This window comes from Leuciscus leuciscus (genome assembly GCF_965113295.1).
Source record: "Leuciscus leuciscus genome assembly, chromosome: 17".
In the NCBI taxonomy this organism is placed as follows: Eukaryota; Metazoa; Chordata; class Actinopteri; order Cypriniformes; family Leuciscidae; genus Leuciscus; species Leuciscus leuciscus.
In genome coordinates, this window is record NC_138741.1 from 33685387 (window position 1) to 33712332 (window position 26946).

Genomic DNA, 26946 nt, shown 5'->3' on the forward strand with positions numbered 1-26946 from the left:
CAGTTCCTCAAAATAGCAACGCGCCAACAATGCGCCTGAACACACAAATGCATTTACTATTTAAACAACGTGGCGCAGGACGTGAAAATGAAAACTGCGTCGGGCTGAAACTAGCAGATAACACTTGCGTCGCGCCTGGCGCTGCATTGCATTGACTGTATGATGGGCCCACAGACTTACTTCTCTTTTCTCCTCCTCCGTCTATATCAGCCTCGGGCTCAGAAGAGGATCCGAGCCTCATAGCCAGGGATTGTAGGAGAATAACTCAGCTGTCAGCAGTAAAAATCTGGCTCAGTCAAGACTTCTCCCTAACTAATCTGTCTCCGATCCCAAAATATTCCCTAATACCTCCCAGCCCGAGGCTTAGCAGAACCCCTGTCGCGGCAAACACAAGAAATGAGGAACATGCGGGACGTTGTTGTTGTGGATCTTACCTATCTAAATAGGATCAAAACATCTCTGATTGATTCCATGCCTCTATCTTTAAGAGATAGCATCCTGTGGCTGACATGCTATCATGCCTTGATGTGTGTGTGTGTGTGTGTGTGTGTGTGTGTGTGTGTGTGTGTGTGTGTGTGTGTGTGTGTGTTTGTGTGTGTGTGTGTGTGTGTGTAGAAAGTGATACGTTTGATTCTGAGGCAATTATATCCAGTGAGTCACACCTACGAGCAGATACTCTCGCACAATCACACACACACACTGAAATAGATCCGCAGTGAGCTAAAACCAGCTACGCTAACACACCCTTGAGCACTATAACACACAACTACAGCATCAGCAAGATGTAAGAGCTTAGATATACACACATTAATTAAAATACTGTCTTTTACATTGAAGATAACCATGTTGAAACCTGATAAAACAGCACAGGATGGCAGGCTTTGACTGTGGCCGGTTTTCAAGCGAGATGTGAAAGATCGTACTAACACAAGCCTCAAAGCTGATGAAAAAGACGATTATGTTTGATGTAACTGAAATACAGTTATGAATGTGGCTGCAAAGGTAAGTCACATAAGATAGATCAACAGCTAATTAATAGAGATCTCACGCACAGACCTTGACATGCGAGTTTTAAAAGCAGCCTGAGGCATTTCAACCAATAAATCTGAACAATCTCATTTGTTGACAGATTTGATTCTGTGTAGTGTATAAAACAAAATACATTTTATATACGTGTATATATATATACCTCAAATATACATATACATATACATACATACATACATATATATATATACCTCAATATATATATACATATATAATTTTTTACTTTTTTAATCAAATAAATACACTACCATTTTGAGGTCGGTAAGATTTCTTTTTTTCTTTAATAATGTATTCCTGTGATCAAAGCTGTATTTTCAGCATCATTACTCCAGTCTGTCACATGATCCTTCTAATTTGATGATTTAGTACTGCTTATTTATTTTTTATTTGGTTACTATAATATTTTTGTGGCAACCATGATTCTTTGATGAATAGAAAGTTGAAAAAACTGCACTTATTTGAAATAGAAACATTTTGTAATATTATAAATGTCTTTACTGTCAATTTTGATCAGTTTAATGCATCCTTGCTGAATAAAACTATTTACTTCTTTCTTAAAAATAAATAAAAAAAGACTGACCCCAAACTATTGAATAGTAGTGTACTTTATGTATTTAATAAGAAATATTATATATATATATATATTTTTTATTTTTTTTGAAGAACAAAGTAAGTCTGAAAATATATATATAAAAAAGTATTTTTTTTCCTTTCAGAAATCATTCTTAAATACTGATTTGGTGCACAAGAAACAAAAATATTAAGGAGCAAAAACTGTATTCAACATTTAATAAGTTCTTTCGAATTTACTATTTATCAAAGAATCTCCCCCAAAAAAGTATCACGGTTTCCCCCCCCAAAAAAAGCCAAAAAAAATATGGCACTAAATCATCATATTAGAGTGATTTCTGAAGGATCATGTGACACTGAAGACTGGAGTAATGATGCTGAAAATTCAGCTTTGATCACAGGAATAAACTACATTTCAATATATAAATATAATAATATTAATTCTTAATTAATCTTAATTCTTCCAAACTTCTGACTGGTATTAAGTGTACATTTTCAGACCTGCTGTTGCAGTGTTGTAGTGTGTGTGAGTGTGTTTCTGTGAGTCTAACCAGTGCGAGTGCTCCTCCAGACTCTTGACGGGCTCGTTGATGTGACGCACGTCCCAGAACTTGACTTTACAGTCGTCTCCACAGCTGGACAGGTAATACTGCTTGTTCGGGTTGAAGTCCAAGTCACGCACCAGCTGTCCGTGAGCGTTCTCAATGCAGTAGATCTGACTGTGAACAACAAAAACAACAGACCAATGTAATGAACTCAGAGTCTGAGTGATGGAGAGAAGAGAACGGGAACAAAAGACAGAGTGGGAAAGCGAGAGATAAGGATGGAGCGTCTGGGTCTGAAGGTCACACCTCCATCACGCGTCGTATAAAAGTGTGACAAGCCATAAAGCACAGGCTGCTCGCGTCCTTCGCAAGGTGAAGACTTCCTCAGCTCTGTGTGTGTGTGTGTGTGTGTGTGTGTGTGTGCTTTAGGCGACCTCAGGCTCATCTGTATGGACTAAACACAGTTCAGACGTATTACTACACCATCACGTCTGGATTTCTCTACTCCCATTAGCAGGCTATCTTGCCACACACTCATTAGACAATTAACATGCTAATTAAAAATCTCATTAAAACAGGAAGTGAAATATTTGACATGAGAGAGTGCATTGAGCTTCAATTAAGTCTCCATTCATGTCGAGTCTGACACAGCCGCTGGAGAACGATATTAACATTGAGAGTCCTGTTTTATGGAGTGGGAATATTAAATCAATAGCAGACAATGCTAATATTCCATCTAGGGATGCAACTAACAACTATTTGATTAATCTGACTATTATTTCTTTGAATAGGTTTTAGAAAATCTTCAGTGGTCAGATTTTAAAAATATATATTTCCTTATTTTATGAAAAATATGTTGTTACTATAGCTTTTTCAGCCTTTTCTAGGGTTGCAAATAACCATTTTGGGAACGGATTAATCTGACAATCAAGTAATCTGACAACTATTTCCTTCAATTAATTAAAAACAATCAGCAGTAAAATTTGAATATATATATATATATATATATATATATATATATATAGATATATATATATTTCCTTATTTTATGAGAGAAACATGTTGTTATTCTACACCTTAGAAATATATATATTTTGTTTTATGTAGGTTGTTTTATGTATTTTCAATTAAATATGGTAATTTTACTGCTCAACAACAAACTTTAAATCAACATTTCTGCTCATTTTCTGTTATCAGCGAAATTTTAAATAGCATAGCTTATGACTCGTAATTTTTCTCTCATATTTTTCTATGGTAGTATGCTATTCAGTAATGGCAAAACTCATTATGATATCACAAATTAATCACATTAATTGGCCTCAATATGGCCAACAATAACCAACAATACGGCCTCATGAAACTATGTTTATTACCCTCATTGATGCATTTATTATAAACGTTTCAGACAACTTAATTTAAAGAAAAACAATCTGCTTGTTCATGGCCTTTTTTTTTAAGGAGTTTTTTTCCAATGGAAATGAGTTTATTTTCATTACTAGTGAAGGTTCTCAATGCAATAGTACACAGACCCAACTAATTAGTCATGCAATTTATTTATTGTTGACTATCATTATAGATCAGCTGGTGTAGCTTTAATTCTATCCTCTTATTGCAATACTGTGGGTAGAGGCATTTTTCAGCACAGCCTCAGTCTGTTCACTCTGTCTGTCTAATGCAATTTGCACACAAAACTGCAAAGTACCAGTGAAAATGACATGTTCAGATTATCAGACTGTAAAATAAGTTTCCAGAATTGAGGTGCACAGGTTTGGACCAGTCAACCAGGAACAAAGATCATTTTGTGCTTAAAAGTTGACTTGACAACTGACAATCAAACTGATTTGTATGGAAGCTCGTTTCCACCACAGAATAATAATATCAAAAGGAGTTGTTGTTTTTTTCATCAAAATTGTACGTTTATATCTCACATTTCAGACTTTCTTCCTCAGAATTGTGCACATGCATGTGGTCCGGTCAGGTGTCTAAAAAAATAATAAAATTGCGAGATGCAAACTCAGAATCCCAAATTTATAACCTGCAATTCTGAGATATAAACTCACAACTGTCTAAAAAGTCAGAATTGTGAGATAAAAATGTCAAATTACCTTTTTTGAAAAGCAGAAAAGCTGTCATAGACTTGAGACATAACTTGGAGACTCACTAATAACACAAGACTTTCGGTCTACAGGGAAAAATATTTGTCAGAATATTGTGACAGAGTTTAGATACAATTTGTGTTATTGAGTCGAAATTTACAGAAAGATGTAAGTGTTTTTCCCTCCGTTGACAATTATAAAAGCATCGCAATTAAAAATGAAATGATCAGCTGATTCAAGTAAAAACAAACTTTCTTTTGGATAAGTGTGACATAATGATCAAAGGAATCCTTCAGAATAATACAAAATGTGTTAATAATTAAAGATTTTCCGCCGATACGATAGCCGAATATACAGAATACACATAATTTGCTTTTCTCTAGTAAAAAAATCCCTTCAAATTAATGCTGTAAACTATACAGGGAATCCTCTCATTTGGTCCATAACTATAATATTAGAGGTTAAAATAACAACAGAGCCCAAACTATTACATTCAACTGCTATTTTTCAGACAACAGCTAATAATTAGTCAAATAAAAAAAGAAATGCTTGTCTACAACTCAGTTGCACATTGTCTTCATGGACAAATGTATTCGAACATACATATATCATTAACAGTAAATAAGCTCCTCTCTGGTGTGTTTTTTTAAGGCTGTGAATGCAACATTGTTCTCAAGCTGTTTTATTGACCTCTTTCCGCGGTTGAAACACTGATCGAGCGATTACATGAGACATGACACATTTCAGTGAGTTGTAATGTTTCTTTCAACATACCTTCTGATGTTCATTCATGTTTATTTTGTGCTGTAACAACTTGTATTAAATTGGAAGAGATGACTCACATTTAAGAGTGTCAAAACGCCATTTATTGTTTGACTTTCATGATAAAATGGAGATAATATGAAAGCTGAGACTTTGTTTCTAATCAGACGTAACAGAGCACAAAGCTCTTCATGATTACTGGACGGGAGACGCTACAAATGATGACTGATGTAGGGAAGAACAGTAGATCTGGCAATCCTGGCTGAAACTACAGGTGATTCATAGGCTCACATACAGCCTGCTTTAACATAACATTTTTGACTGTTAATGCATTAGAAAGCCCTAAATTCAACACAAGAGACATTTTCTTTGCACACACTATGGGATACAGTCTGACACGTTTTCCGCCTTCTTTTGATTGACAGGACATTACTGGCCCTGATCATCACCTGTTTTAAAGAGACAGACCCAAACATGAAAATGCTGTCATCACTTACTCACCCTCATGTTGTTCCAAACCTGCACAAGTTTCTTTCTTCTGTTGAACACAAAAGAAGATATTTTGAAGAATGTTGCTAATAAAACAACTGACAGTAGCCATTAACTTCCATAGTATATATTTTTCCTACTATGTAAGTCAATGGCTACCGTCAACATTCTTCTCCACAGAAGAAAGAAACTAGAGTAAGAGTAAGATTTTGGGTGAACTATCCTTTTTTTAATTGGCCGACACTCCCTATTGGTAATCTGTCCTGTGACAGGGTTTATAAAACATACCCGCAGTTTAATGAAATCATTTAACACAAGGACTTTAATGTTCCCTAAACATCAGCTAAAAACTAACCAAACTGCAGTTTAACAGATTACTCAGATCTTGATAAACGCACCAGACTTTACGCCAATAGTCATATTGTCATGATTCCTGTCTTGTGTTCCCCTTGACTTGTGTGGACTTATGTTATGTCCTGTTCTGTGCCATGTTTTGTAGTCCTTTGTAGTTTTGAGGTAAATTTAGAACCGCTCGTACCTTTCCCTCATCCATAGACACTCCTTCAGGACTGATGATGTAACCGAGGAAGGAAAACTCACACTTTTCCGGCTTGGCATGCAGTTGATGAGGCGCTGCAAGACTCACCTGGGAACAATCAGGAACTAATCAACAAGAAAAACTACAAAGGACTACAAAACATGGTGCAAACCAGGAAATAACATAAGTCCACATAAGACAGGAATCATGACACATATCTGTAGCTTGGCCTTCTGAAAGCGAGCAGCCACACCAGAGGAGACCTCTAGCAGACGGACGGGTTGTGAACTTCATCCCGTTTACGGAGCAGGGAAGCGTCCCGAGACACAGCCAGCACCGAAACGGAGTAAGAAATGAGGTTAGCGGCGCTGCTCCTTAGTCCTTCATGCTTGTAAATGTGAAATTGGGATCCGGTGAGCACACGGCACACGCCACACCAAATCGGAGAGAGATTAGCTGATCCGTAAGCCTGCGGACACGGTGCGGGTCAATTCGCGTCCCCTTCCCAACGCCCTTTTCCTGGTCACAGAAGTCATTACGAAGCCCCTGTTCCGCACGGCACGCCTGATAAATGGACTTGCATGAGCGATCCGCTTGGGCTGCGTTTCCCAAATGCTCACCAAGTCGGACCGTTGTTTCCATGGCAACATCACGGAGATCTAAGACATGCCGAATGGAAGGCCTGATTTCTGCCTCGGTCCACAAGGAAGACCGTTTAAAAGCATGCGGATTTCAAGCAGCTCTGTAGGAAATGGCACTTTCTAAAGGCTATGGGTTATTAGACGGACCACAGGGAAGTTAAAAGGTCAGGAGACAGTGTGTGGATGTATGCAGCCTGACAGCGGAAAAACACTGACTCACATACAAACACCAGATAAACTGCACTGATACACACCTTGTTTTACAATGCGGAAGTGAACTGCTTTCTGTGAATGTGCGAGACTTCCGATTCAATAGATATAACGGGAAGAATAGTGCATTAAACGGTAAAACTGTAAAAATGTGTTCATAGTTATGACAATACATTTAAATTATATGGTTAGAGATACAAGTTTGCGATATTAAGCAGCATAATCAGCTGTTTTGTACAGCTAAAAATAAGCAGAAGCGGACGACACCGGAAGTCACATTCAATTGACAAATAGCCATGTTCACTCTTACGTGAAAAATAAGGAGGATAGATGGAGATTCAATTATTGCCATATTTGGCAGTATAGACATTATGACATTATTATGCTTGCAGGATCTGAAAAAAACAATGAAAAAAATGAAAAAAACAGGGAAATGACAAAAAAAAATTTATATAAAAAAAAATTATGCTTTTCATTTTAATTTAATTTTAGAATTTAATTTTAATTATAAGATAATAAAAAAAAATTCATCCATTCATTATTTTGCATGATTTATTCATAAAAGTATTATTTTGTTTTAGCTACAGCAGGACAGATAAACAGATAAATTACAAGCTGTAATTTTAAGTAGGCAAACAGTTTAGTCAATAATCACAGTCAATCTGTAATCTAATGAAATTAGTAAATACCATGGATTTTCTTTTGTTTGACCCAAATATTGGTTGTTAAAGCAACATAAAGTAAAAAAAAGAAAAAAAAAGAATTTCATTCACCTAATATGAAAAATATCAAATGCTACAGTAATATTGGCTTCCACTGGCTTCTATCATGTGCAGTGCATATATTCATTTATGACCCTTTAAAACCTTTACCTGGAAGACAATGTTCATCACTGTCAAGAGAGAAGTATGAATGTATATTTAAAAAATTTCTGGAAAAAATTAATAATTTATGCTGAAACTTTTCATCATTTACAGAGAAATACGCAACTTTTTTGAATATAACAAAAATGCAGAGTCATCGGCATGTTTATGTGTACATGGTCTGGAAAAGTAATGATGGAATCAATTATCAATTATTCCGTGAACTAAAGCATGTTCAGCCGCACATTCTGCACTAACTGATGCTTAAACACAAATGTGTGTGAATGTATTCATTAAAAGCTTGTATGCATGTGCAAACTCTAAATACGCTTTGTATCGTACTGTCGTTAAAGCAATTCTCTCTGCACACCAAGGCATTTATTTGATCAGAAGAAATACAGTAAAAACAGCAATGTTGTGAAATATTATTTCTTAGATTTTCAGCATCATTACTCCAGTCTTCAGTGTCACATGATCCTTCAGAAATCACTCTAATATGATGATTTGATCCTTCATTACTATTAATTAAAACTGGTGACCAGTTATTAAATTGGTTCTTATTATTATCATCAATGCTGAAAACATATCCTTGATATTTTTGTGGAAACTGATAAATTTTTTCAGGATTCTTTGAATTGAAAGTTTATTTATTTGAAATCGAATCTTTTATAAGATAATAAAATGTCTTTACTGTCATTTTTGATCCATTTAATGAGTCCTTACTGAATAAAAGTATTATTATAATTTTATTTTAGTCTTACCTACCCTTAACTTTTGAATGCATCACAGTTTCCACAAAAAAAAGAAGAAAAAAACATTTTCAACGATAATAATCAGAAATGTCTCTTGAGCAGAAAATCATCATATGAGAATATTTCACACTGAAAACTGGAGTAATGAAATAAATTACATTTTACAAAATATTTACATAGAAAACAGTTATTTTAAATTATAATATTTCACAATATTACTGTTTTTACTGCATTTTTGACCAAATAAATGCAGCCTTGGTGAGCAGAAGAGACTTCTCTCAAAAACAAGTTCCCAAACTCTTGAACGGTAGTAAAAGTGGTCATTCATATGTTATGGTGCTCCAAGGTTCTTTGAAACCCATGTTATAATCATGGTCAATGTAAGAAAAGAAAAAAAAGATAAAAAAAGAAAAAAATGAAAAAATTATGGTAATAGTATTTCAATGGTAAGTTTTGGTACTCTTTTGTATTCATCTAGAGAGATTGCAGCTGGATTATTCAGATAATGTGCTTCACTGAATGTTCTGAACATCAGGCTGAACATGTTTCTCAACACTAATAATGCATTTTCAAACATCACACTCTGAAGGAATGTTTCTTAGTTTCGACAAAGTGATCTGTTCCTCAATGTGTTTAGAGTTCAGATTGTCATGATCCAGCGTGTGTGAGCGGGAAGCTTAGAGAATGTGTGTGTGCCGAGTGAAATGACTGTTCATGCGAGCTCTGCTGGAGGAATAATAATCACAGTGCTATTGATCCCGGGATAACAGTCTGACCTGATGAGGTGAGATGAGCGAGAGAAGAAGCAGAAGAGAGAAATGAAGACTGAGATGCACAGAACAGAGCTTGTGTCGACGTACAGAAAACCAGAAGAAAAACACACATGCAAAGTGAAATGCAGAGGCAGAAGAAGATGGAAAGAGTGAGGATGAGGAGTGAAGCTGCAGAAGATGAAGAAGCATTAAGAGATGAATCTCTAAAGTACTTACATTACTGGTCAAAACATTTGGAATAATTAAGATTTTTGAATGTTTTTGAAAGAAGTCTCTTATGCTAACCAATATGTTCGTAACATTATGACAGTGTAACATTCTTTCATGTTACTTTTGTCACATTATAAATGTTTTTATTGTCACTTTTGATCAATTTTAAGCATTCTTGCTCAATAAAGTATACATTTTCTTTCTCCAAAAAATAATAATAATTTTATCAACCCCAAAAGTTTAAACTATACTGTAAAGGCCATATATGGTATATATGGTAATAATGTATCATAGTACCATGGCACCACCACAGAATACATTTTTATAAGGAGAAAAAAAATATATTTTAGTCTTTTAAACTTTCAAACAGAGAAACTTTAAAGTCACCATAAAATCAAAATAGACCGTTTTTTTTCCCTTCAATTTTTAATATTGCAGTATTTATTATAAATGTGTGCACATTATTTTTTAAATCCATGTGCCTGCTAATCTTTAATCAAAGTAAAGATTAAACTTTAATCTTTTACCCTCCCTTAAACCCTCCCTCTTGCAGCATCTCTTCTCTTCTCTGATGACGAGGGCGGGGCAACCTGTCACTCACATGAGATCAGTCAATAGCAAACCACAACCATCCAATCAATTCCCCACAGACAAAATCAAGCCCCGCCCACATTTGTTCTTGTTCCAGAAGTTTCACATGAATATACGTCACAATATGGAAGAAAAGATGGTAGCAACTTCTGTTTCATGCTGGGCAGTTGAAGAGAGATCTAAAAGCTATAGTATAATGTCGTTTTGTTGTGATTGATAGGATGTTCTGGGTCATTGCAAAATACAGCCTTCCATTAGCAGTTTACTTTTTTCTTCAGCCCATTTTCCATCACAAGCTTAAAGGGATAGTTCACCCAAAAATGAGAATTTTCTCATCATTTGCTCACCCTTTCTGTCTTCTGCTGAACACAAAACAAGATATTTTAAACAATAGTGGTAACCAGACAGTAGACAGACTCAATTGACTTCCACTGTAGGAAAATTTTTTTTATGGAAATCAAAGACTAACGTCAACTTTCTGGTTACCGCTATTCCTCAAAATATCTTCTTTAGTGTTCAGCAGAAGAAACAAACTCATACAGGTTTGGAACAACTTTAGGGTGAGTAGGTGATGATAAAGTTTCAATTTTAGGGTGAACAAACCCTTTAATCTACATATTCAAAGAGAATCGAGCTGTTGTTAACAAAAACACATTCCTGTTCAGTCTGGTACAGTATTTTATGTTTGTGCAGTTGGAATATTTGGTCTGATGATTGGGATTTTGAAACAAACCAAGCCCAAGTTTGTACAGTAGATGTTTGAGATATTACCAAAAAAATTTTGCCATGCACAGTTCATCCAAATTAAGCTTGGTTTATACTCGCCGCGTCCGCACGAGCGCGAAGGTGCGACGTCATCACGGTGTGGGCGGTCGTGCGCGTTGAGTGCGTGAGACCCCATTTCACGTGGCGGTGTGCACGCCTTTTTTTTTTTTACTTTCCGCATCCGCAGATGCACGACTTCGAGCCGAATCTGGCCGAGCATGTACGTCTCACTGCACCGGCACCCAGTTTGTGCGTCTAAATTAGTTGCTTATATTTAAAAAATGAGCCTACAATAGCAGACATAAAACAAAAGGTCCATGTTTTATAAAAATGTTCACAAAAACTAAATGAAAATGTTTAGTGAAATTAGAAAATATTTAAGATATCGTTAATTTAGCTGTATAGGCTACTTTCTGATATCTATTTATCTAATGTCACGAGTAATAATCTCAAGGTTTCCAGATTTACACAATTCTTTTGTAGTGTGGTTTTGGTGAAGTGTACTAAAATAAACATTCACATGTGTACCTTACTTCTTCTCACCGCTGATTCCTGATGGTTTAGAGGACAATTACTCTGAGTCGCCCCCCTGTTGTTTCACAGAATAGTACAACGGCGAGCGTTCAAGTATAAACGCCTCGTCCGTTTGGGGAGACTCGCGCTGAGAAAGCATAAACCAGGCTTAGCGCTCGTCTCACCTCATGCTCCGCAGGTCCCAGCCCCGGATGGCGGTGTCATTGGCTGTGGCCAGCTGGGTACTGTTGTGATGTGGGCTCCACTTGCCTGCGGTGAACTTCAGCTGCCCTTTTCCCTCCAGGGTGGCGCTGCTCGAGATCTGTGGGAGGAGAATCGATCCATCTCAATACATCTCAATCAATGGCTGCATATTCACCAGCAATCTAGTGCACTGTTTATACTGGGAGTTCAATGCAAAGGGTGCCCTCGGCCTGGGAAGACCTTGTTGTTTTCTGGATCGTTCAGAATGAAGAACCTTCAGAGAAAACGAAAACATCTGCAACTCATGACAGTCCATTGGTGTTTTTGATGAAGGTGTTTGACTATATCAGAGAATGCAAACTTGATGTTCTTGTTTGTTTCTGATTTATTTATTGTGTTAAAGGTGCTCTAAGCGATGTCACACGTTTTTTAGGCTGAATTTTTTTTGTGGCACATACAGCCAACATCTCCTCACTATCCGCTATCTGCCTGTCCTCTGAACACACTGTAAAAAAACGCAGTCTCTGTAGACAGCCCAGGCCAAGCCAAAGCAAATCATGCACTATGTTAAAAGTGTTTTGAGGTTACAACATAGTACCACACAAAAATAAGTCTTTATTAAAGGGATAGTTCACCCAAAAATGAAAATTCTGTCATCATTTACAAACCTGTATGAATTTCTTTTTTCTGCTGAACACAAAAGAAGATATTTTGAAAAATGTCGGTAACCAAACAGTTGATGGACCCCAATGACTTCCATAGTAGGACAAAAAAATACTATGGAAGTCAATGGGGTCCATCAACTGTTTGGTGACCGACATTTTTCAAAATATCTTCTTCTGTGTTCAGCAGAAAAAAGAAATTCATACAGGTTTGAAACAACTTGAGGGTGAGTAAATGATGACAGAATTTTCATTTTTGGGTGAACTATCCCTTTAAATCAATAATCTCCCCATATAATCAGATTTTTTTTTTTAAACATTGTTGGTGATTTACTGCCCTTGTGTTTATTTTCAGCTGGAAACTGCAGTGAAGTGCATGTATGGGTACATACAGTATGTCTTTTGGAGTTTTGCACATTTTAAGATGAGAGCTAAGATAAAACCAGAATATACTTGACGCAAATATCTGAAATGTCAATGGAAAACAATGACAAATCTGAACACTCTCTAAATGATTCAAAACTGGTCCTTTATCTAATAAATAATCACAGATGATTGACTGATTGATTGATTGATTGATTGATTGATTGATTGATTGATTGCTTTGTTACTTGTGCTCAGTTGTGAATGCAAGAGAAGCAGATTTTCCCGCTCTTTGAACCTCTAACGCTAATTTTTCAGGATTTGTCGCTCAGTTGACCACAGACTCAATATTACAGCACAAGCAGCAGCCTAAGCTACTGAACAATTACACAACAACTGATCCACTTTTTGATCATCTGGCAACCTCGACAGCATTTTAAACACACTTAATGTGAAAAATAATAAAGATAACATAATTATTTGTATAATTATTTTCTTATCTTGTTTGCAGATATTTTTTTCTTGTTTTAAGCAAAAAATAGTACACATTTTTCAGAAAACAAGTCTTGTGGACAGATTACCTGGGCAAATTAGCATTCGAGTTCAATCCCATAAAAGCGCTGATGGGAGTGTAAAATTCTACAGCTGATAATATTGCGTCAGTAAATATTTTACTCTAAAAATGTAATCTTATTTTGAAAAACGTCAAAACTGTTACCACAATACCAAAAGGAAAAGAGAATTAATCACTGATCACACAGTGGGTTGTTTAACAGTCTTTTAATCGTGATTTCATTAGTGCCATGTGCTCTTAGCATTTATGCTAGCAAGTGGAGTTTTTTAGCCTAGAAATCTAGACGCACCCTAGCGGCAGCAAAATGTATTTCGCAGCCAGGTGGGTCTAGCAACTCTCAATAGACCTTCTAGCTGCAAAAACCTAAATTGGGTCAGGCCAATCACGTCGTGTATAGAGTAGGCGGGGGCGGGCTTAACATATGACGACAGAGTTGCGACGGCTGCCACTTGAAAACAGAATGACGGCAGTTGCTGATGGAGAACAACGGTCTTTCGAATCGGCTTTGGCCGCGACTCTGGAGGACTTGGAGTTAAGTTTTTCTTTGAGAAAAGAGCAAAGAACGGCACTGAAGTCATTCTTAAAAAAAGGAAGATGTGTTCGTCGTTTTGCCGGCCAGATATGGCAAAAGTTGAATCTATCAACTAAGCTCCGCTGTTGGGAAAACGCTCTGGTTGGTTGAAGCGCTGTCCTATTGCGTGCAGAGGGAATTTGAAAGACAGTCATTTCTTTCCCCTCGGAGTGAGCGTGTCTATGGTGAGTTTCCAGACCTAACATCTTGATGTAGGTCTGGCTTGCCAGGCTAGGAGTTTTTGACTAAAAAGTAAAAAAATTGTCAATTCTGTTACCGTCAAACTCTGTTTCTCTGTTACCATTGCCTAATTTGTCAGTAACAGAGTTGAATTTTTTTTTTCCTGTTAAAAGTAAAAAAAGGAAGTTTGTGTGTTTGGCAAGCACTGAATAATTCAAATTGAATATGTTTCAATAAGATACTGGAAAGAATTTCTGTTAGTGAACAGTTTTCTTCCTTAACTTTTTGAAATGCAATATAATCTCCAATTATAGAATCAGTCGTTTAAAGTGACAGACGACAAAACTGCAGTGCTTAGAATAAACAGAACGATATCGTCCGCTGGTGTGGACACTGATAAAGTAATCTTTGCAGTCATAGTTCTTGGTGTGAAAGGGGCCTTAAGAAAATCATTCTTTGCACTGTAGAAAAAAATAGACACACTAGTTGATCTCATATTTTGTAATATTTGTTATGTTTTATTTTTGTACCGTTGATTATTTTCTCAGCCAATTTGTTTGAGAAGGCTTTTCCTCTGGAGAAAACGCCTCAGAAACACGTAGACGTGAGCCTCGCTTTTATTCAGCGATATCCGAATAAGAACAGCACTAGCAGACGCAGCGTGGTGATAAACACATCAACCTGAGCTTTTCTGAAGAACTGAGGGATGAGCGGATGGGGGAGGTTGACGAGAGTGTGTGTGTGTGTGTGTGTGTGTGTGTTGTGAGGATGGGGGCGGCATAAGGGAAGATTTGCATGAGGCAGATTAGCATTCTTCACGACACCGCTGGAATCTAGCTGTGCCAAGAGCTTTCCGTACATCCTCTTTCTCTCCTTCTCTTTCTGCCTCCCCCTCTTTTCCCTGTCTCTGGTTTTTAATGGGCACGCTGCACTCAGCAGGCCTTGCCACTCGATAACCTCCCCTCGCTTTGCATGCAAAGCTGACATTAGCGGGACCTCACGGAGCGGCTCAGTGTGATGTCATCGACGGGCCTTTTCTCCAGCCTCCGTTGGGAGCGAGAGTGTTTCGCACGTGACGGCTCGTCAAATGTCGAGTCAAGGTTATGTTCGCAAAGGCCTGTGACATCGCAGTCCATTAATTAGTAACGACTGCAGCTGATTATTAATGAACATTAGGTGCAAAGCTGTTTCTTACTCGCTGAACCTCCTTACGTTTAGACTATCAGGCTTTTAGAGCCTATGATTTCCAATCAGGTGCGAATTGTGGAATCCAGTCATAAAATGGAATTTACTGTATAATTAAGAATGTCATGGAATTTTGCCGAATTTGGATGAATAAATCAAAAGCAGAGTACACTTAATCAAATCATGATATGGACAAGTGTGTGTGAATATTAAAGCACAAAAAAAACTATTGCTATTGAAATATGAAAGTTCGGTTTAACTTGATGACAGAAATATATTACTACTGAACAGTAGAACGCACTTCTCAAAGAGATAACAGTAAAACAGTTTATTAAAACATTATTTTAAGGAACATCACACAATTTTTCATCCATGTTTTAATTGAAAGAGTAAACCTCTGTTGTGCAGCACTTTGTCTGCCCAAATCAATCAACAAATTATTCAAGTTTCATTTGATTACATTTTAAAAGATGAATTAAAACTTGTTATGCATTCATTTGATTTCCGATGGTTCCCTTTCGAGAACGGTTCACTCGTATTGCGTCGCTAAACGCTGTGGGAAAACTCCTTTTCTCGAGAATATTGAAGCCTTTATTTTAAAACGCAGTGCAGCTGCAGAGCAGAGCTGTATGGCGTGCTGATTGGCTGGGCTGCGGGAACTGCACGAACCTATGGCGAAGCGGGCAAAATGGGCGTGGCTACTATGTAAGCGGCCCATTTTGCCATAGGAATCAGATTTAATCTCCTTCAGCGATGACCCACCTCTTGTACGACCTGCGGCCGGTTGCATAAACATAGCCATAATGTTAAGACAGTGTCTTAAGTTCTAGTATGACCTACTAGCAGTTAGTCAGGGGCAGTCAGTCAGGGGCAGTCAGTCTTAGTTTTCGGTATCAAAGTAGGCTTATCTACGTTTTTATGTAACTGATTTAAAAAAGCTATGAACCGTCTTAAAGTAAATAAATTGATGTCTAACTTGTAAGACAAGTCTTAGTCTTAGTTCTGGTAGTACGCTTCCTCAAGGAGGCCAGGAGGCTGAACCCACCTCGTCCTCCCTCTATACCCTCATGGGACCACGGTCCTCAGGGCCCTTAGGGGACCCCCTTTCGAGCAGCTTCAGTTGGCTGACTTAAAGCCACTTTTGCTCAAGAACTCGCCGCTTCGCCATATGTTCGTGCAGTTCCCGCAGCCAAGCCAATCAGCATGCTAGACAGCTCTGCACTGTTCTGGCTGTGCAGCTGCACTGCGTTTTAAAATAAAGGCTTCAATATTCTCGAGAAAATTTGTTTTCCCATAGCGTCTAGCGACGCAATACTCCTTCCCGTTACTCTCAGGGAACCGAAGTTACGTTAGTAACGAGTACGTTTTGCTATTATTTTTTTTACTATTTTAAATTATTTATTTTAAATTATTAAAACACAGAACTTCAGATTTTCTTTTTAAATTATATTTTTAACAATTATTTTTTTTTAAATTAAGTATTTAACTGTTAAAGATGTATAAGTTCAATTGATTAGACATCCATTTTAATTATCTTGATTTTAACAATCAAAAAAGATGTATAAGTTCAATTGATTAGACTTCCATTTTAATTATCTTGATTTTAACAATCAAAAAAGATGTATAAGTTCAATTGATTAGACTTCCATTTTAATTATCTTGATTTTAACAATCAAAAATAGAGATGTAAGATTTAAGTAGCTTAACATTTAATATTTGGCAATTGTATTACAAAAGAAATTATAATATCTAGGGATGTAAACAACTCAACAGGAGCCATTTTCAGCATTATAGGCATAAGATTAAGAATGAATGTGTGCATATTGCGATGAATTTAATGAACTTCGTTACAATTTCCTAGCTTTTCAGTAAATGCACTAATCATCCTTGAACCTGCACTAGAAAAATGTGTGGCTTTGGCAAGTGTGTTTATAGACTGTGGTTAGGACAGTCATTTAGCCTATAAAAAAATGCACAAAAAGGCAAAAAAAAAAAAAATGCAAATAGATCAAGTGCATTACTTTACAATAAGGGATAGTTCTTTTCTTTAAATATTTTTCTTCATAAGTCTCATTCTTAATTTGACACATTTTCTCTTTTTGACAAGAAACCCCTAAGTGTCTGCAACCTTTGTATGTCCATGGCAGGGTTTTTATAGTTAATGAACTAAAACCATAAAAAAATAAAGAAAATATTTGTTCACTGAAATAAAATATGAAAAAATCTGTTTATCATTTTCATGTTTAAAACAACTACTAAAACAACTAAAACTAAAACTGAAATAAAAATGATAGACTATCTATAAATCTAAAGAGATCTATAAAATCTAATTAAAATGACAAAAACACAACAAAATTACTAAAACTTTAACCACAATTATGGAAAATATATAAAGTAAAAACTCATTCAAATTATTAATAAAAAGTATAATAGTAAAATGACACTAATATAACTGTCTGAGCTCATTATTTAAATTAATAGTTCAAAATTGAGGTAAAAATTCTAATAAAATTGTGTTATCATTTACCTATTCAAAATGTGTCATTCCAAACCCAAATGCTATTTAACATAAAACATTTTCATGGCCATGTGTTCACTTTTTTCACTAACACAGACGAGAATTATAAAGACTGCCATGGTTTTAAAGCTATTGTTATAAAATGTTTGCCCTCCAGAAGTCTTACAGTGTGTGATTATTTTATTTATTTTTTCAGAGCTTGACAGCTGGTCACATGCTTTAACTTTATATATATATATATATATATATATATATACAAAAAAAGCATTAATGTTCTTTGAAATATCTCTTTTGTGTGTGTGTGTGTGTGTGTTCCACAGAAAAAAGTCATAGAGATGCAAACTTTAAATGAATTTCACTGTTAAGGAACTGGCCATGATGACTCTTATTGATATGCAGTGCCGGTGTCATCGCTGCAGTACTGAAAGAACACGGCAATTATGAAAATAATGAATCTCACCGTGGCCTTGCTGGAGCTCTCCTGAAGGTCCCAGAGCAGCACGTGGTTTTCAGCCAGCGATATCACACGCTTTCCGTCACCCATGGGCTCCCATAATACACTGCAGGAGACATGAGAGAGGACATTGTCAATGGCTGACCACAAATTTAAAGCAATTTCAAGGAAGTTACTGATTGAATGGTGCTCTTTGCATGATGTTGATAAGGCTATGAGGTGTAGAGCAATTAACCGAATTACACAGTCTACATATCTATTATCATTAGCTATCCAGACATCAGATGCAGTACATCGAGACACAGAAAACATCTGTGTGAGAGAAAAAAATTGGCAAAGACAAGTTAAAATGTCATCTGCAATCAGAGTATTTAATATGGATATAAATCACTAAGATTGGATTTACTATAATAAGACTGTCCATACACACCAGTAGACCCAGAAGTATATATTTATATACATAACTTATTTCTGTATGTGTATATATATATATATATATATATATATATATATATATATATTTGCTCGCAGCACCTGAGAAGCCCCGTGGTGAAGGAGCAGAGAGTTCGCTCAGAGTTGGAGTAAATCACTCCGCAGAAGTAGCAGTGCTTCGCCTTCTGAGAATATAGTTCCCAGTATGTATACAGTTAGAAGATGGCTGTCTCATGTGACCTTGTTATTTGTACACTCTGTGACTATACAAATCACAACATGTAAATAGGAAAATGTTGGCGTTATTTTGTCACTTATTGGGAGCAGTATGCTAGCTGGAGCCGTTTACCTCCAGTCTTTGTGCTAAGCTAGGCTAGCAGTGGGTGCGTCAGACAGAGTTACGGCACGCACGGAGATGAAAAGGGTATGTATGGACTTATATAACTCTGGGGAATACGGTGAATAAGCTAAAGTCCCAAAAAGTCGGCGTGTTCCTTTAAAGGAGAACGGTCTATAGAAAAAAAAACGAACCGGATCGGTGCTTGCAACACGGAGCTACTACAGCTAATGCCCAGAGCTCCCATTCAGCTAAAACGGCAGTTATGGGGGCATAAACGTAAAGAGTGTCTTTGTGCCTCTTAACAGACACAAAATGCAATTAAAATGTCTGTCCAACATGAACAGGGCCCTTACATGACAACTAGATGCGTTTAGCAACTTAGCCATTGTTTAAATTCACCTAAATAGTGTTTTAGACGGCTAGCTGTAGTCTCGCGCTGAAGTCCCGTGTTTACATTACCTCCACAGTGGTTGCACGCGTCTTCGTCCACGGAATGGCATTTTTCTTCAACCGGGCCCGCTGTGTTGTGTCTGTGTAGTCAAAGTTTTTCAAAGTGTTCGCTGCAAATGCGGTAATCTTTAGCGCGTAGTACTCTTATGGGAGTTTGCACATCAAGTTGAAGTACAACTAGCCACAACTGCAGAATATCGAGGTCATGGAAAGGAAGACGATGAAACTGTAAATTCTTGTATTTTCGCATTCTGTTGCCACAATTCGGAACGGCACAAACGCGAACCATTTCTTCTTCACTTGTGAGCAACTCCGATCAGCACTCTTCACACACACGACGCTCCTCCCACCTGCACACTGTTGTTTACCTTTTTCCGGCTACAACTGAGTTCCCACGGGACTTCAGCGCGAGACTACAGCTAGCCGTCTAAAACACTATTTAGGTGAATTTAAACAATGGCTAAGTTGCTAAACGCATCTTGTTGTCATGTAAGGGCCCTGTTCATGTTGGACAGACATTTTAATTGCATTTTGTGTCTGTTAAGAGGCACAAAGACACTCTTCACGTTTATGCCCCCATAACTGCCGTTATAGCTGAGTGGGAGCTCTGGACATTAGCTGTAGTAGCTCCGTGTTGCAAGCACCGATCCGGTTCGTTTTTTTTTCTATAGACAGTACTCACAAAGGTCTAACGATCAAGATTAACTTAAAAATTGCCCGGAGTTCTCCTTTAAGACAAACCATGTGTAAATTCATAAGTCGACTCCATTGCTGAGTATTTTCTCCTTAAAACTGCAGTGAACCAAAGACAGTCTCACAAACACGGTGTGAAATCGCTAGGGCTGGGTACCGAACTTCGATACTTTTATGGTATCGAAAAAAATACTCCAATTCTATGAGTATCGAAAAATTCTTTATCTTTCGGTGCCAAATTTCGGTTCCATCTGAGCGCGTAAGCGCAAGCTTATCTGTCCTCTCTGCATATTGACAAAGAGCGGAGCTCCGACCCACACACACACGGAGAGGTGCGGACGGATTAAACTGTTTGCAGTTTTGCTGAAGTCACAGAGAGTCACGGTTGGTCTCAAGTGTGGTAACAGTTTTTTAAAACTTCACGCAGACAGCGTTTGCTGCGATATGATATTAATTTAATGGCGAGCAGAAAGCGGTCGCGGTGCTGTTGACGTTACACTTCCTCTTACTAAACAAGCAGCCACAATGGTGTTTTCTCTCCCCTGATGACTGACTGACAGGCAGTCATTTTATTAATGTTAGGCTATGTCTACATTAATCCGGATACATTTGAAAACGGCGTTTTCGTTTATAAACGCTCTCCGTCCACACTAGCGTTTTCAGGCGTTTTCGGACGTTTCAGTGTGGATGAGAAACTTTTGAGAAACGCCTGAAAACGCTTAATTCACCTTACTGCGCATGTGTTAATCCCCACCAAAGATCACTGATATGATTCAGATGGAAAAATAAATAATGAAGTTATCGCGCAATTCGTCTGACAGGATAATTTTATTTAGTAAAATATCTCACCATTCACTGATGCGGTCCAGGTCGCACGCAGTCACCGTATGTTTGGTCTAAAACGCAACTGCTCTCATGTATTGCCGCGTTTTCAAATGTATCCACTATGGAGTGCGTTTTCAAAAAAGCTTCATTTTCATTAATAAAAACGCCGTCTCCGTGTGGACGGAAGGCCAAAACGGAGAGAAAAATATACGTTTTGTGGACATGCTAAGTGAGTAGTTTTACCAGATTTTTTATTTTATTTTGATAACTGTTTTGATTCACAATTAAGGTGGAAAATAAAAGCTTTGTGTTTAATGTATTTTTGTTGATGTTGAAATTAATTTTAAAACATATGGTATCGAAAAAAGTATCGTTAGGAATCGGTATCGAAACTGAGGTATCGAAATTGGCACCGGATCGAAAAATTCTGAACGATGCCCAGCCCTAGAAATCGCTGGTGTTTCTGACGTCACAAACTAACTTGTAACCAATCAGATCAACGTGTGATCGTCAACGAGTGGATCTCTGAGCTGAGTGAGTGAGTGAGTGGAGACGGGGCTCATTTGCATATTCAAAGAACCGCGTATACAAAATGAGGGAAGGGTGTCGAGTTACTTTCAAGCTATTTTAAGGCATGAAGAAAATAAAAAAATCCAAGGAAAAAAAGATTAAATATATCATTTTGGTGATCAAAGATGAGTGGGATAAAGGGATACAATTATTGACTACTGGGGGACTTTAATTAAAGAGATATCATAGAGAGTCATAATACCAATATACAATAATTAATTTTAAATGATTAAACTCTGTTGGTCGTTATAAAGGCTATGATGAATAACAAAGATATTTGAAATTACTAATTAGTGTGACTGCATCAAAGTTGAACACATACAGTACATTTGGGCTAATCACGACTAATGAAACAACAACAAAAAACACATTTTAACTAAATATTTAGTTCATCACTGGACAAGTAACTACAGAGCCCCTAAAGTGACCTTTGTAAAAATAAAAATATACAGACTTTCATATGCTCATATTTTCACATACTTACGAGAAACTTACATCTTAAAATACAGATGTTTTCTTTCTTTGACTTTCATGTTTTACCAGCTATGATAAGACTTTGTAAGAAATTGTAACTGCATGTATGCATATGATTTTATGCATTTTAATGAATAAAGACAACATGAATTGAATTATTAATATTTGTATGTTGTTTAATTAAAGTAAAACAAGAAGTGTTGTGTCAACACATTGCATGTATAAAACTAACCAGGAAGAAGTGTATATGTGATGCTTGGGTAAATGGTAAATGATTCAAGTTTGATCTGAGGGAAGAAAGCAAAGTAGGAGGAGAGGTGTTGCCAGGGAACCCATGTGTAGCAAATGTTCACAGTATAAAAGGTGTGCAAGCATCGACTGGCCTCCGAACATCACAGAGATTACTTCATCATTACTGCAAGTATTGACTGACCTATATAACACAGTTTGCTTTTGTTTCTACTCAGGCTCCAATTGATCTAGCAGCGGTGGCTCTGATAACCCATCACACACCCATTAGCCTGTCTCACGCTGCCATCACTGCTCGCTCAGCACGTCCTGTGCACAAAATCTCACAAATGCTCCATTGGCCACAAAGTGCTCAATGGGCATTGATTAAGAGGCGTCCACCAGCTTTCACAATGAAGCGATTCTATTCTGTGAGACGAAAAACTAAAAACAAACATAAAACACAGGAGGTGACAACAATTTCGTACATTTTTCATTGATATTTTGTCTATTTTCTTCAGGGGAGCCTAAATTGGCATGTTTTCAAAACAGGCACATGTGTATTTGAGAGAGAGTACAGAGAAAGTTTGTGAAAGACATGAACATTCCCTACACTACAGTTCAACACTAGTCTCACGTCGTCAGAATCTTGACTATTTGATCAACATACAATGACAATAGTTTCTTTTTTCTGACATATCGGGGCAGGTATGCGTGGATTTGTCTTTGGATGACTAAGCAAACACCAAGGATAATGTGTTATTGTTTTCAGCAAGAGCCATGTGAGAATCAGGGATATGAGGAAGCAAGACATGTCATTCATCTTAAACAGCAGATATCACAACAGCAAACACACTATGAGACCCTCATTACACACAAAGAGACAGACCCCTGAATCCGTAGAGACTATATAAATGCATTAAGTGTGAGTATAAAGGTCCATAAAATAAACCTCAATATGATCAACTTTGTGGACCATATTGCAGCAACTGCATAGTTCTTCTGCTTTATGGTTTACAGTGCAAGGAAAATCAAGACCTTCTACAACCAATTATCTATTTTGCTGCTTGTCCAGCTCCTTTTATTTCATGACTAGTTTGGTGCAAATCACATGTGCTTTGAGCACATATAAAAATGCCTCCAAATTGACTTATACCCAACCTTTGGATCATAAATTACATTTGGGTCTCTACACTGGACCTAAATCCATTACTTTCTCTGGCAATGTCATTAAATCCTGCCAAACGATTACTGTCACCACACAACCCAGCCACGCTGCTCTGATCAACATCATTCAGCCTCACCCAGGTAAGGTTTGAATCTTGAGGGGTTTTCAGCTTGATATTACTTTCCCTTCTCATAGTTCCTGTTATGGCCAATGCACTGAGGGCCTTGAAGAAAAACTGTTGTGTAAATCCCAAACAAACTTACTTAAATCAGCATACACTTTGCCTGGCAGCCCTTTTTCAACAGTCACTGGCCAAATCTTCCCCTTGAATATTTTCCTAGCATGGGCTTCTTCCAAATGATCCACCCAAAAGAAGTATGCTCTTCTTTGCCTCAAAGACCAGAAGAATATCTGGTATCAAAGAATGAACTTAAGTCCTTTAGTCATATCCATTCAGACCTGCCAGTCATGTACAGATGCAAGGACTTGGTTTCTGGTCCTGGCAGTTCACGAGACCCCTTAAAAATTGGAAGCACGCTCCAGCCTCCCCCACCTCAGCATGGGTATCTTTTGGTATCTGGTGTCCTTGTACTACATTACCTTAATCACCAGAGATGTTAAGGGCAACCGTAGCTTCATAGCTCTGGTGAAAGCTAGTAACCTGCTTACCCAACCACATACGCCAAAAACAGTCAAAATACCATGCAGGCCTTGTGCCTTCCAGGCAGACGTGACTGGTCGACTGCTCTCAATCAACCTTTCAGCTTGTGGCAGGTGGCCTGAACTGCTGTTGTGGCCTTCAGGCTGCTGCAGAACCATTAAGACCATTACTTTTACACACAGTCCCCTTGTCCTACTGGACAAGGTGGGTAGACAAGTTTTCTAATTGAAAACACTTTATAATTCACTCTTTTCTTAAAGGGCCCCTATCATGCTCTATTACAGGATCACAAGAATAGATTTACACAAATCTGTTAACAGGCTGACTTGCATCAAACTGCATAGTTCAGAAAGCAGTCGTTAGAAAAATTGTGAGAACACAACAAATGGTTGTTGTTGTACTGCTGAGGAATAGTGTTAAAATACATTTTAACCATTGATTCTTCAGTTCCGCTGAATGCTTGCCCTTACAGTAAAACATACAGTGTTTACTCATAGCGATAAACTCTTTCCAGCTTTATAAATACTTTAGCTTGAAGGCGAGCCAAAGTAGTCAGCAGGCCGACATTATGGAAATGTGTTACATGGTGACGGAGCTACGTCAAAGAAACAATGGCAGGACTGGAAGAAGCAGTCAAGCAACAGGAGGTGACAGTAACTGTGAGTGTTTTTGTGTCTTTTTCTCATTTGATTTTAGCGCAGTTGTAGTTACTAGGATACATTGTTTACTGTGCTAACGTGCTATAGTCGCGTTGGTGAAGTCTCGTTTGTTCGGTTTGTTCACGTTGGTAAACAGTTTCGGTAGTGAGGCGTGTCTAGCTGTATTCAATTATGGCATTTAAGGTGAGTATAAAATCAAGTAGTATACCACGGCAGCCCTCTTGTGAAGTCCTCACACACTTCACTTTCTCACACACCCCTCGCCTGACCGTTAGGGGTGGAAGTACTGGTCTGCTCATCTCCAACGATAGGAAATTTTATGCTTTACCATCTCTGTGTCCCAAAAGCTCAGTTGAATCGTGTTCAGTTACTATCACCATCAAATTAAAATCCATTTTGTAGTTGTTTATCGTCCCCCAGGTCAGCTTGGCAGTTTCTTGGAGAAGTTGTTACTCTCATCCTTTCCTGAGGATGTTACTCCTCTCGTAGTTCTTGGAGACTTCAACATGCACCTAGAAAAGCCTCATGCTGTGTTCACACCAAACGCGAATAGAGCATCTGGCGCGAGTGATTTCAATGTTAAGTCAATGTAAAGACGCGTTTACGCGCGTCTGGGGGTCCTGCGGCGCGAATGAGGTGCCTTTTATTTGGTGCTTTTGTGCATTCACGCGTTTGACGGCTGGAGAGCTGGGACAGAGCGCCTGTAGTTGGTGTCCTGAAGGGTGATCCTCGCTCCGATGCGGTAACTCTCTCGATGAATGCTCGATCAACATCAGCCATCTTGCGACAGACAAACGGATTTCGCCTCAGACACGCGTCAATTTCGCTTCAAACTTTTGATTTTATGCGCGTCAATTTCGCTCTAGATGCGCGAGTAGATTCAAAATGTTCAAGCGTCCAACTAGACGCGATAGACGCGCTATTCGCATTTGGTGTGAACGCACAGTCAGGCTGCTGATTTCCACACTCTGCTCGCCTCATTCAACCTCAAACGAGTATCTACTGTGGCTACTAACAAATCAGGTAACTAAATGGACCTTATTTACACATGCTACTGCTCCACTGACCATTCACTGCACACCTCAGATCACTTTCTCCTCCCTCTTAACCTCAACCTGCCTCAGGACACAACACACACTCCACCACAGGTCACCTTTCGGCAAAACCTACGCTCACTCTCACCCTCGCCTATCCTCTTTGGTCTCATCCACACTTACTCCCCCTAATCAACTCTCAACACTAGATACTAACAGTGCAACCGATACTCTTTTCTCCACTCTAACATCGTGCTTGGACAACTTCTGCCCCCTTTCCTCCAGGCCAGCCAGCGCCACACCCTGGTTATCTGATGTTCTCCGTGAACATCGTTCTAAACTAAGGGCTGTAGAGAGGAAGTGACACAAATCGAAAAATCATACTGACCCTGGTCTGTATCAGTCCCTCCACTTTTCCTTCTCTGCTAATGTGTCTACTGCTAAAATGACTTACTATCACAACAAAATAAAAAATTCTTAATACTCTTGCACGCTTTTCAAAACCTTCTCCTCTCTTCTTAACCCTCCTTCTCCTCCATCAACCCTAACAGCTGACGGTTGTCATATTCTTCATAAATAAAACAACCACCATCAACGGACAATTTTCCACACCACAAACTGACACACACATCTTACACATACATTATCCCCTCCTTCTCTCCACTCTTGGAGGCAGAAGTCTCCAAACTCATCCTTTCCAATCACCCTACCACCTGTACGCTTGATCCTATTCCTACTTATCTACTTCAAGCCATTTCTTCCTCAGTTGTACCCGCACTTACTCACATCATCAACACCTCTCTTCACAATGGCACCTTTTACCAAAGCATTTAAGCAGGCTCGGGATTCCCACTGCTTATGAAACCCACTCTAAACCCAGCACATCTGGAAAATTACAGACGGGTATCCCTTCTTCCAGTCGTTACTAAAACACTTGAACGAGTTGTTTTCAACCAAATCTCTGCCTTTTTTACTCAGAACAACCTCCTGGACAACAACCAGTCTGGTTTCAAAAGCAGACACTCAACTGAGACTGCCCTGCTCTCGGTTATTGAAGCTCTGAGACTGCCAAGAGCAGCTTTCAAACCCTCAGTTCTCATCCTGCTGGATCTGTCTGCCGCGTTTGACACAGTTAACCACCAGATCCTCCTGTCAATCCTAAATATGAAGGGCATCTCAGGAACCACAGTCCAATGGTTCAAGTAGGGTGTCATGGAGGGATGACCTGTCTAAGTTGCAACATCTAGCTACCGGGGTGCCTCAGGGCTCAGTGCGTGGACCACTTCTCTTCTCCATTTACATTTCATCACTAGGATCTGTCATTCAGAAACATGCT

At 38.1% G+C, this 26946-nt stretch overlaps 1 protein-coding gene across 1 annotated transcript in view; it reads right to left on the reverse strand.

Annotated features, from left to right (window-relative positions):
• Window positions 1-26946, reverse strand: part of eipr1 (EARP complex and GARP complex interacting protein 1) — a 48297-nt gene that overhangs the window by 4768 nt on the left and 16583 nt on the right. Inside the window, exons 5-7 of the mRNA XM_082143571.1 lie at window positions 18083-18182; window positions 11551-11687; window positions 2169-2336 (exon numbers count right to left, since the gene is read on the reverse strand). Coding sequence (XP_081999697.1) covers window positions 2169-2336; window positions 11551-11687; window positions 18083-18182 — 405 coding nt within the window. The remainder of the gene's footprint in view (window positions 1-2168; window positions 2337-11550; window positions 11688-18082; window positions 18183-26946) is intronic.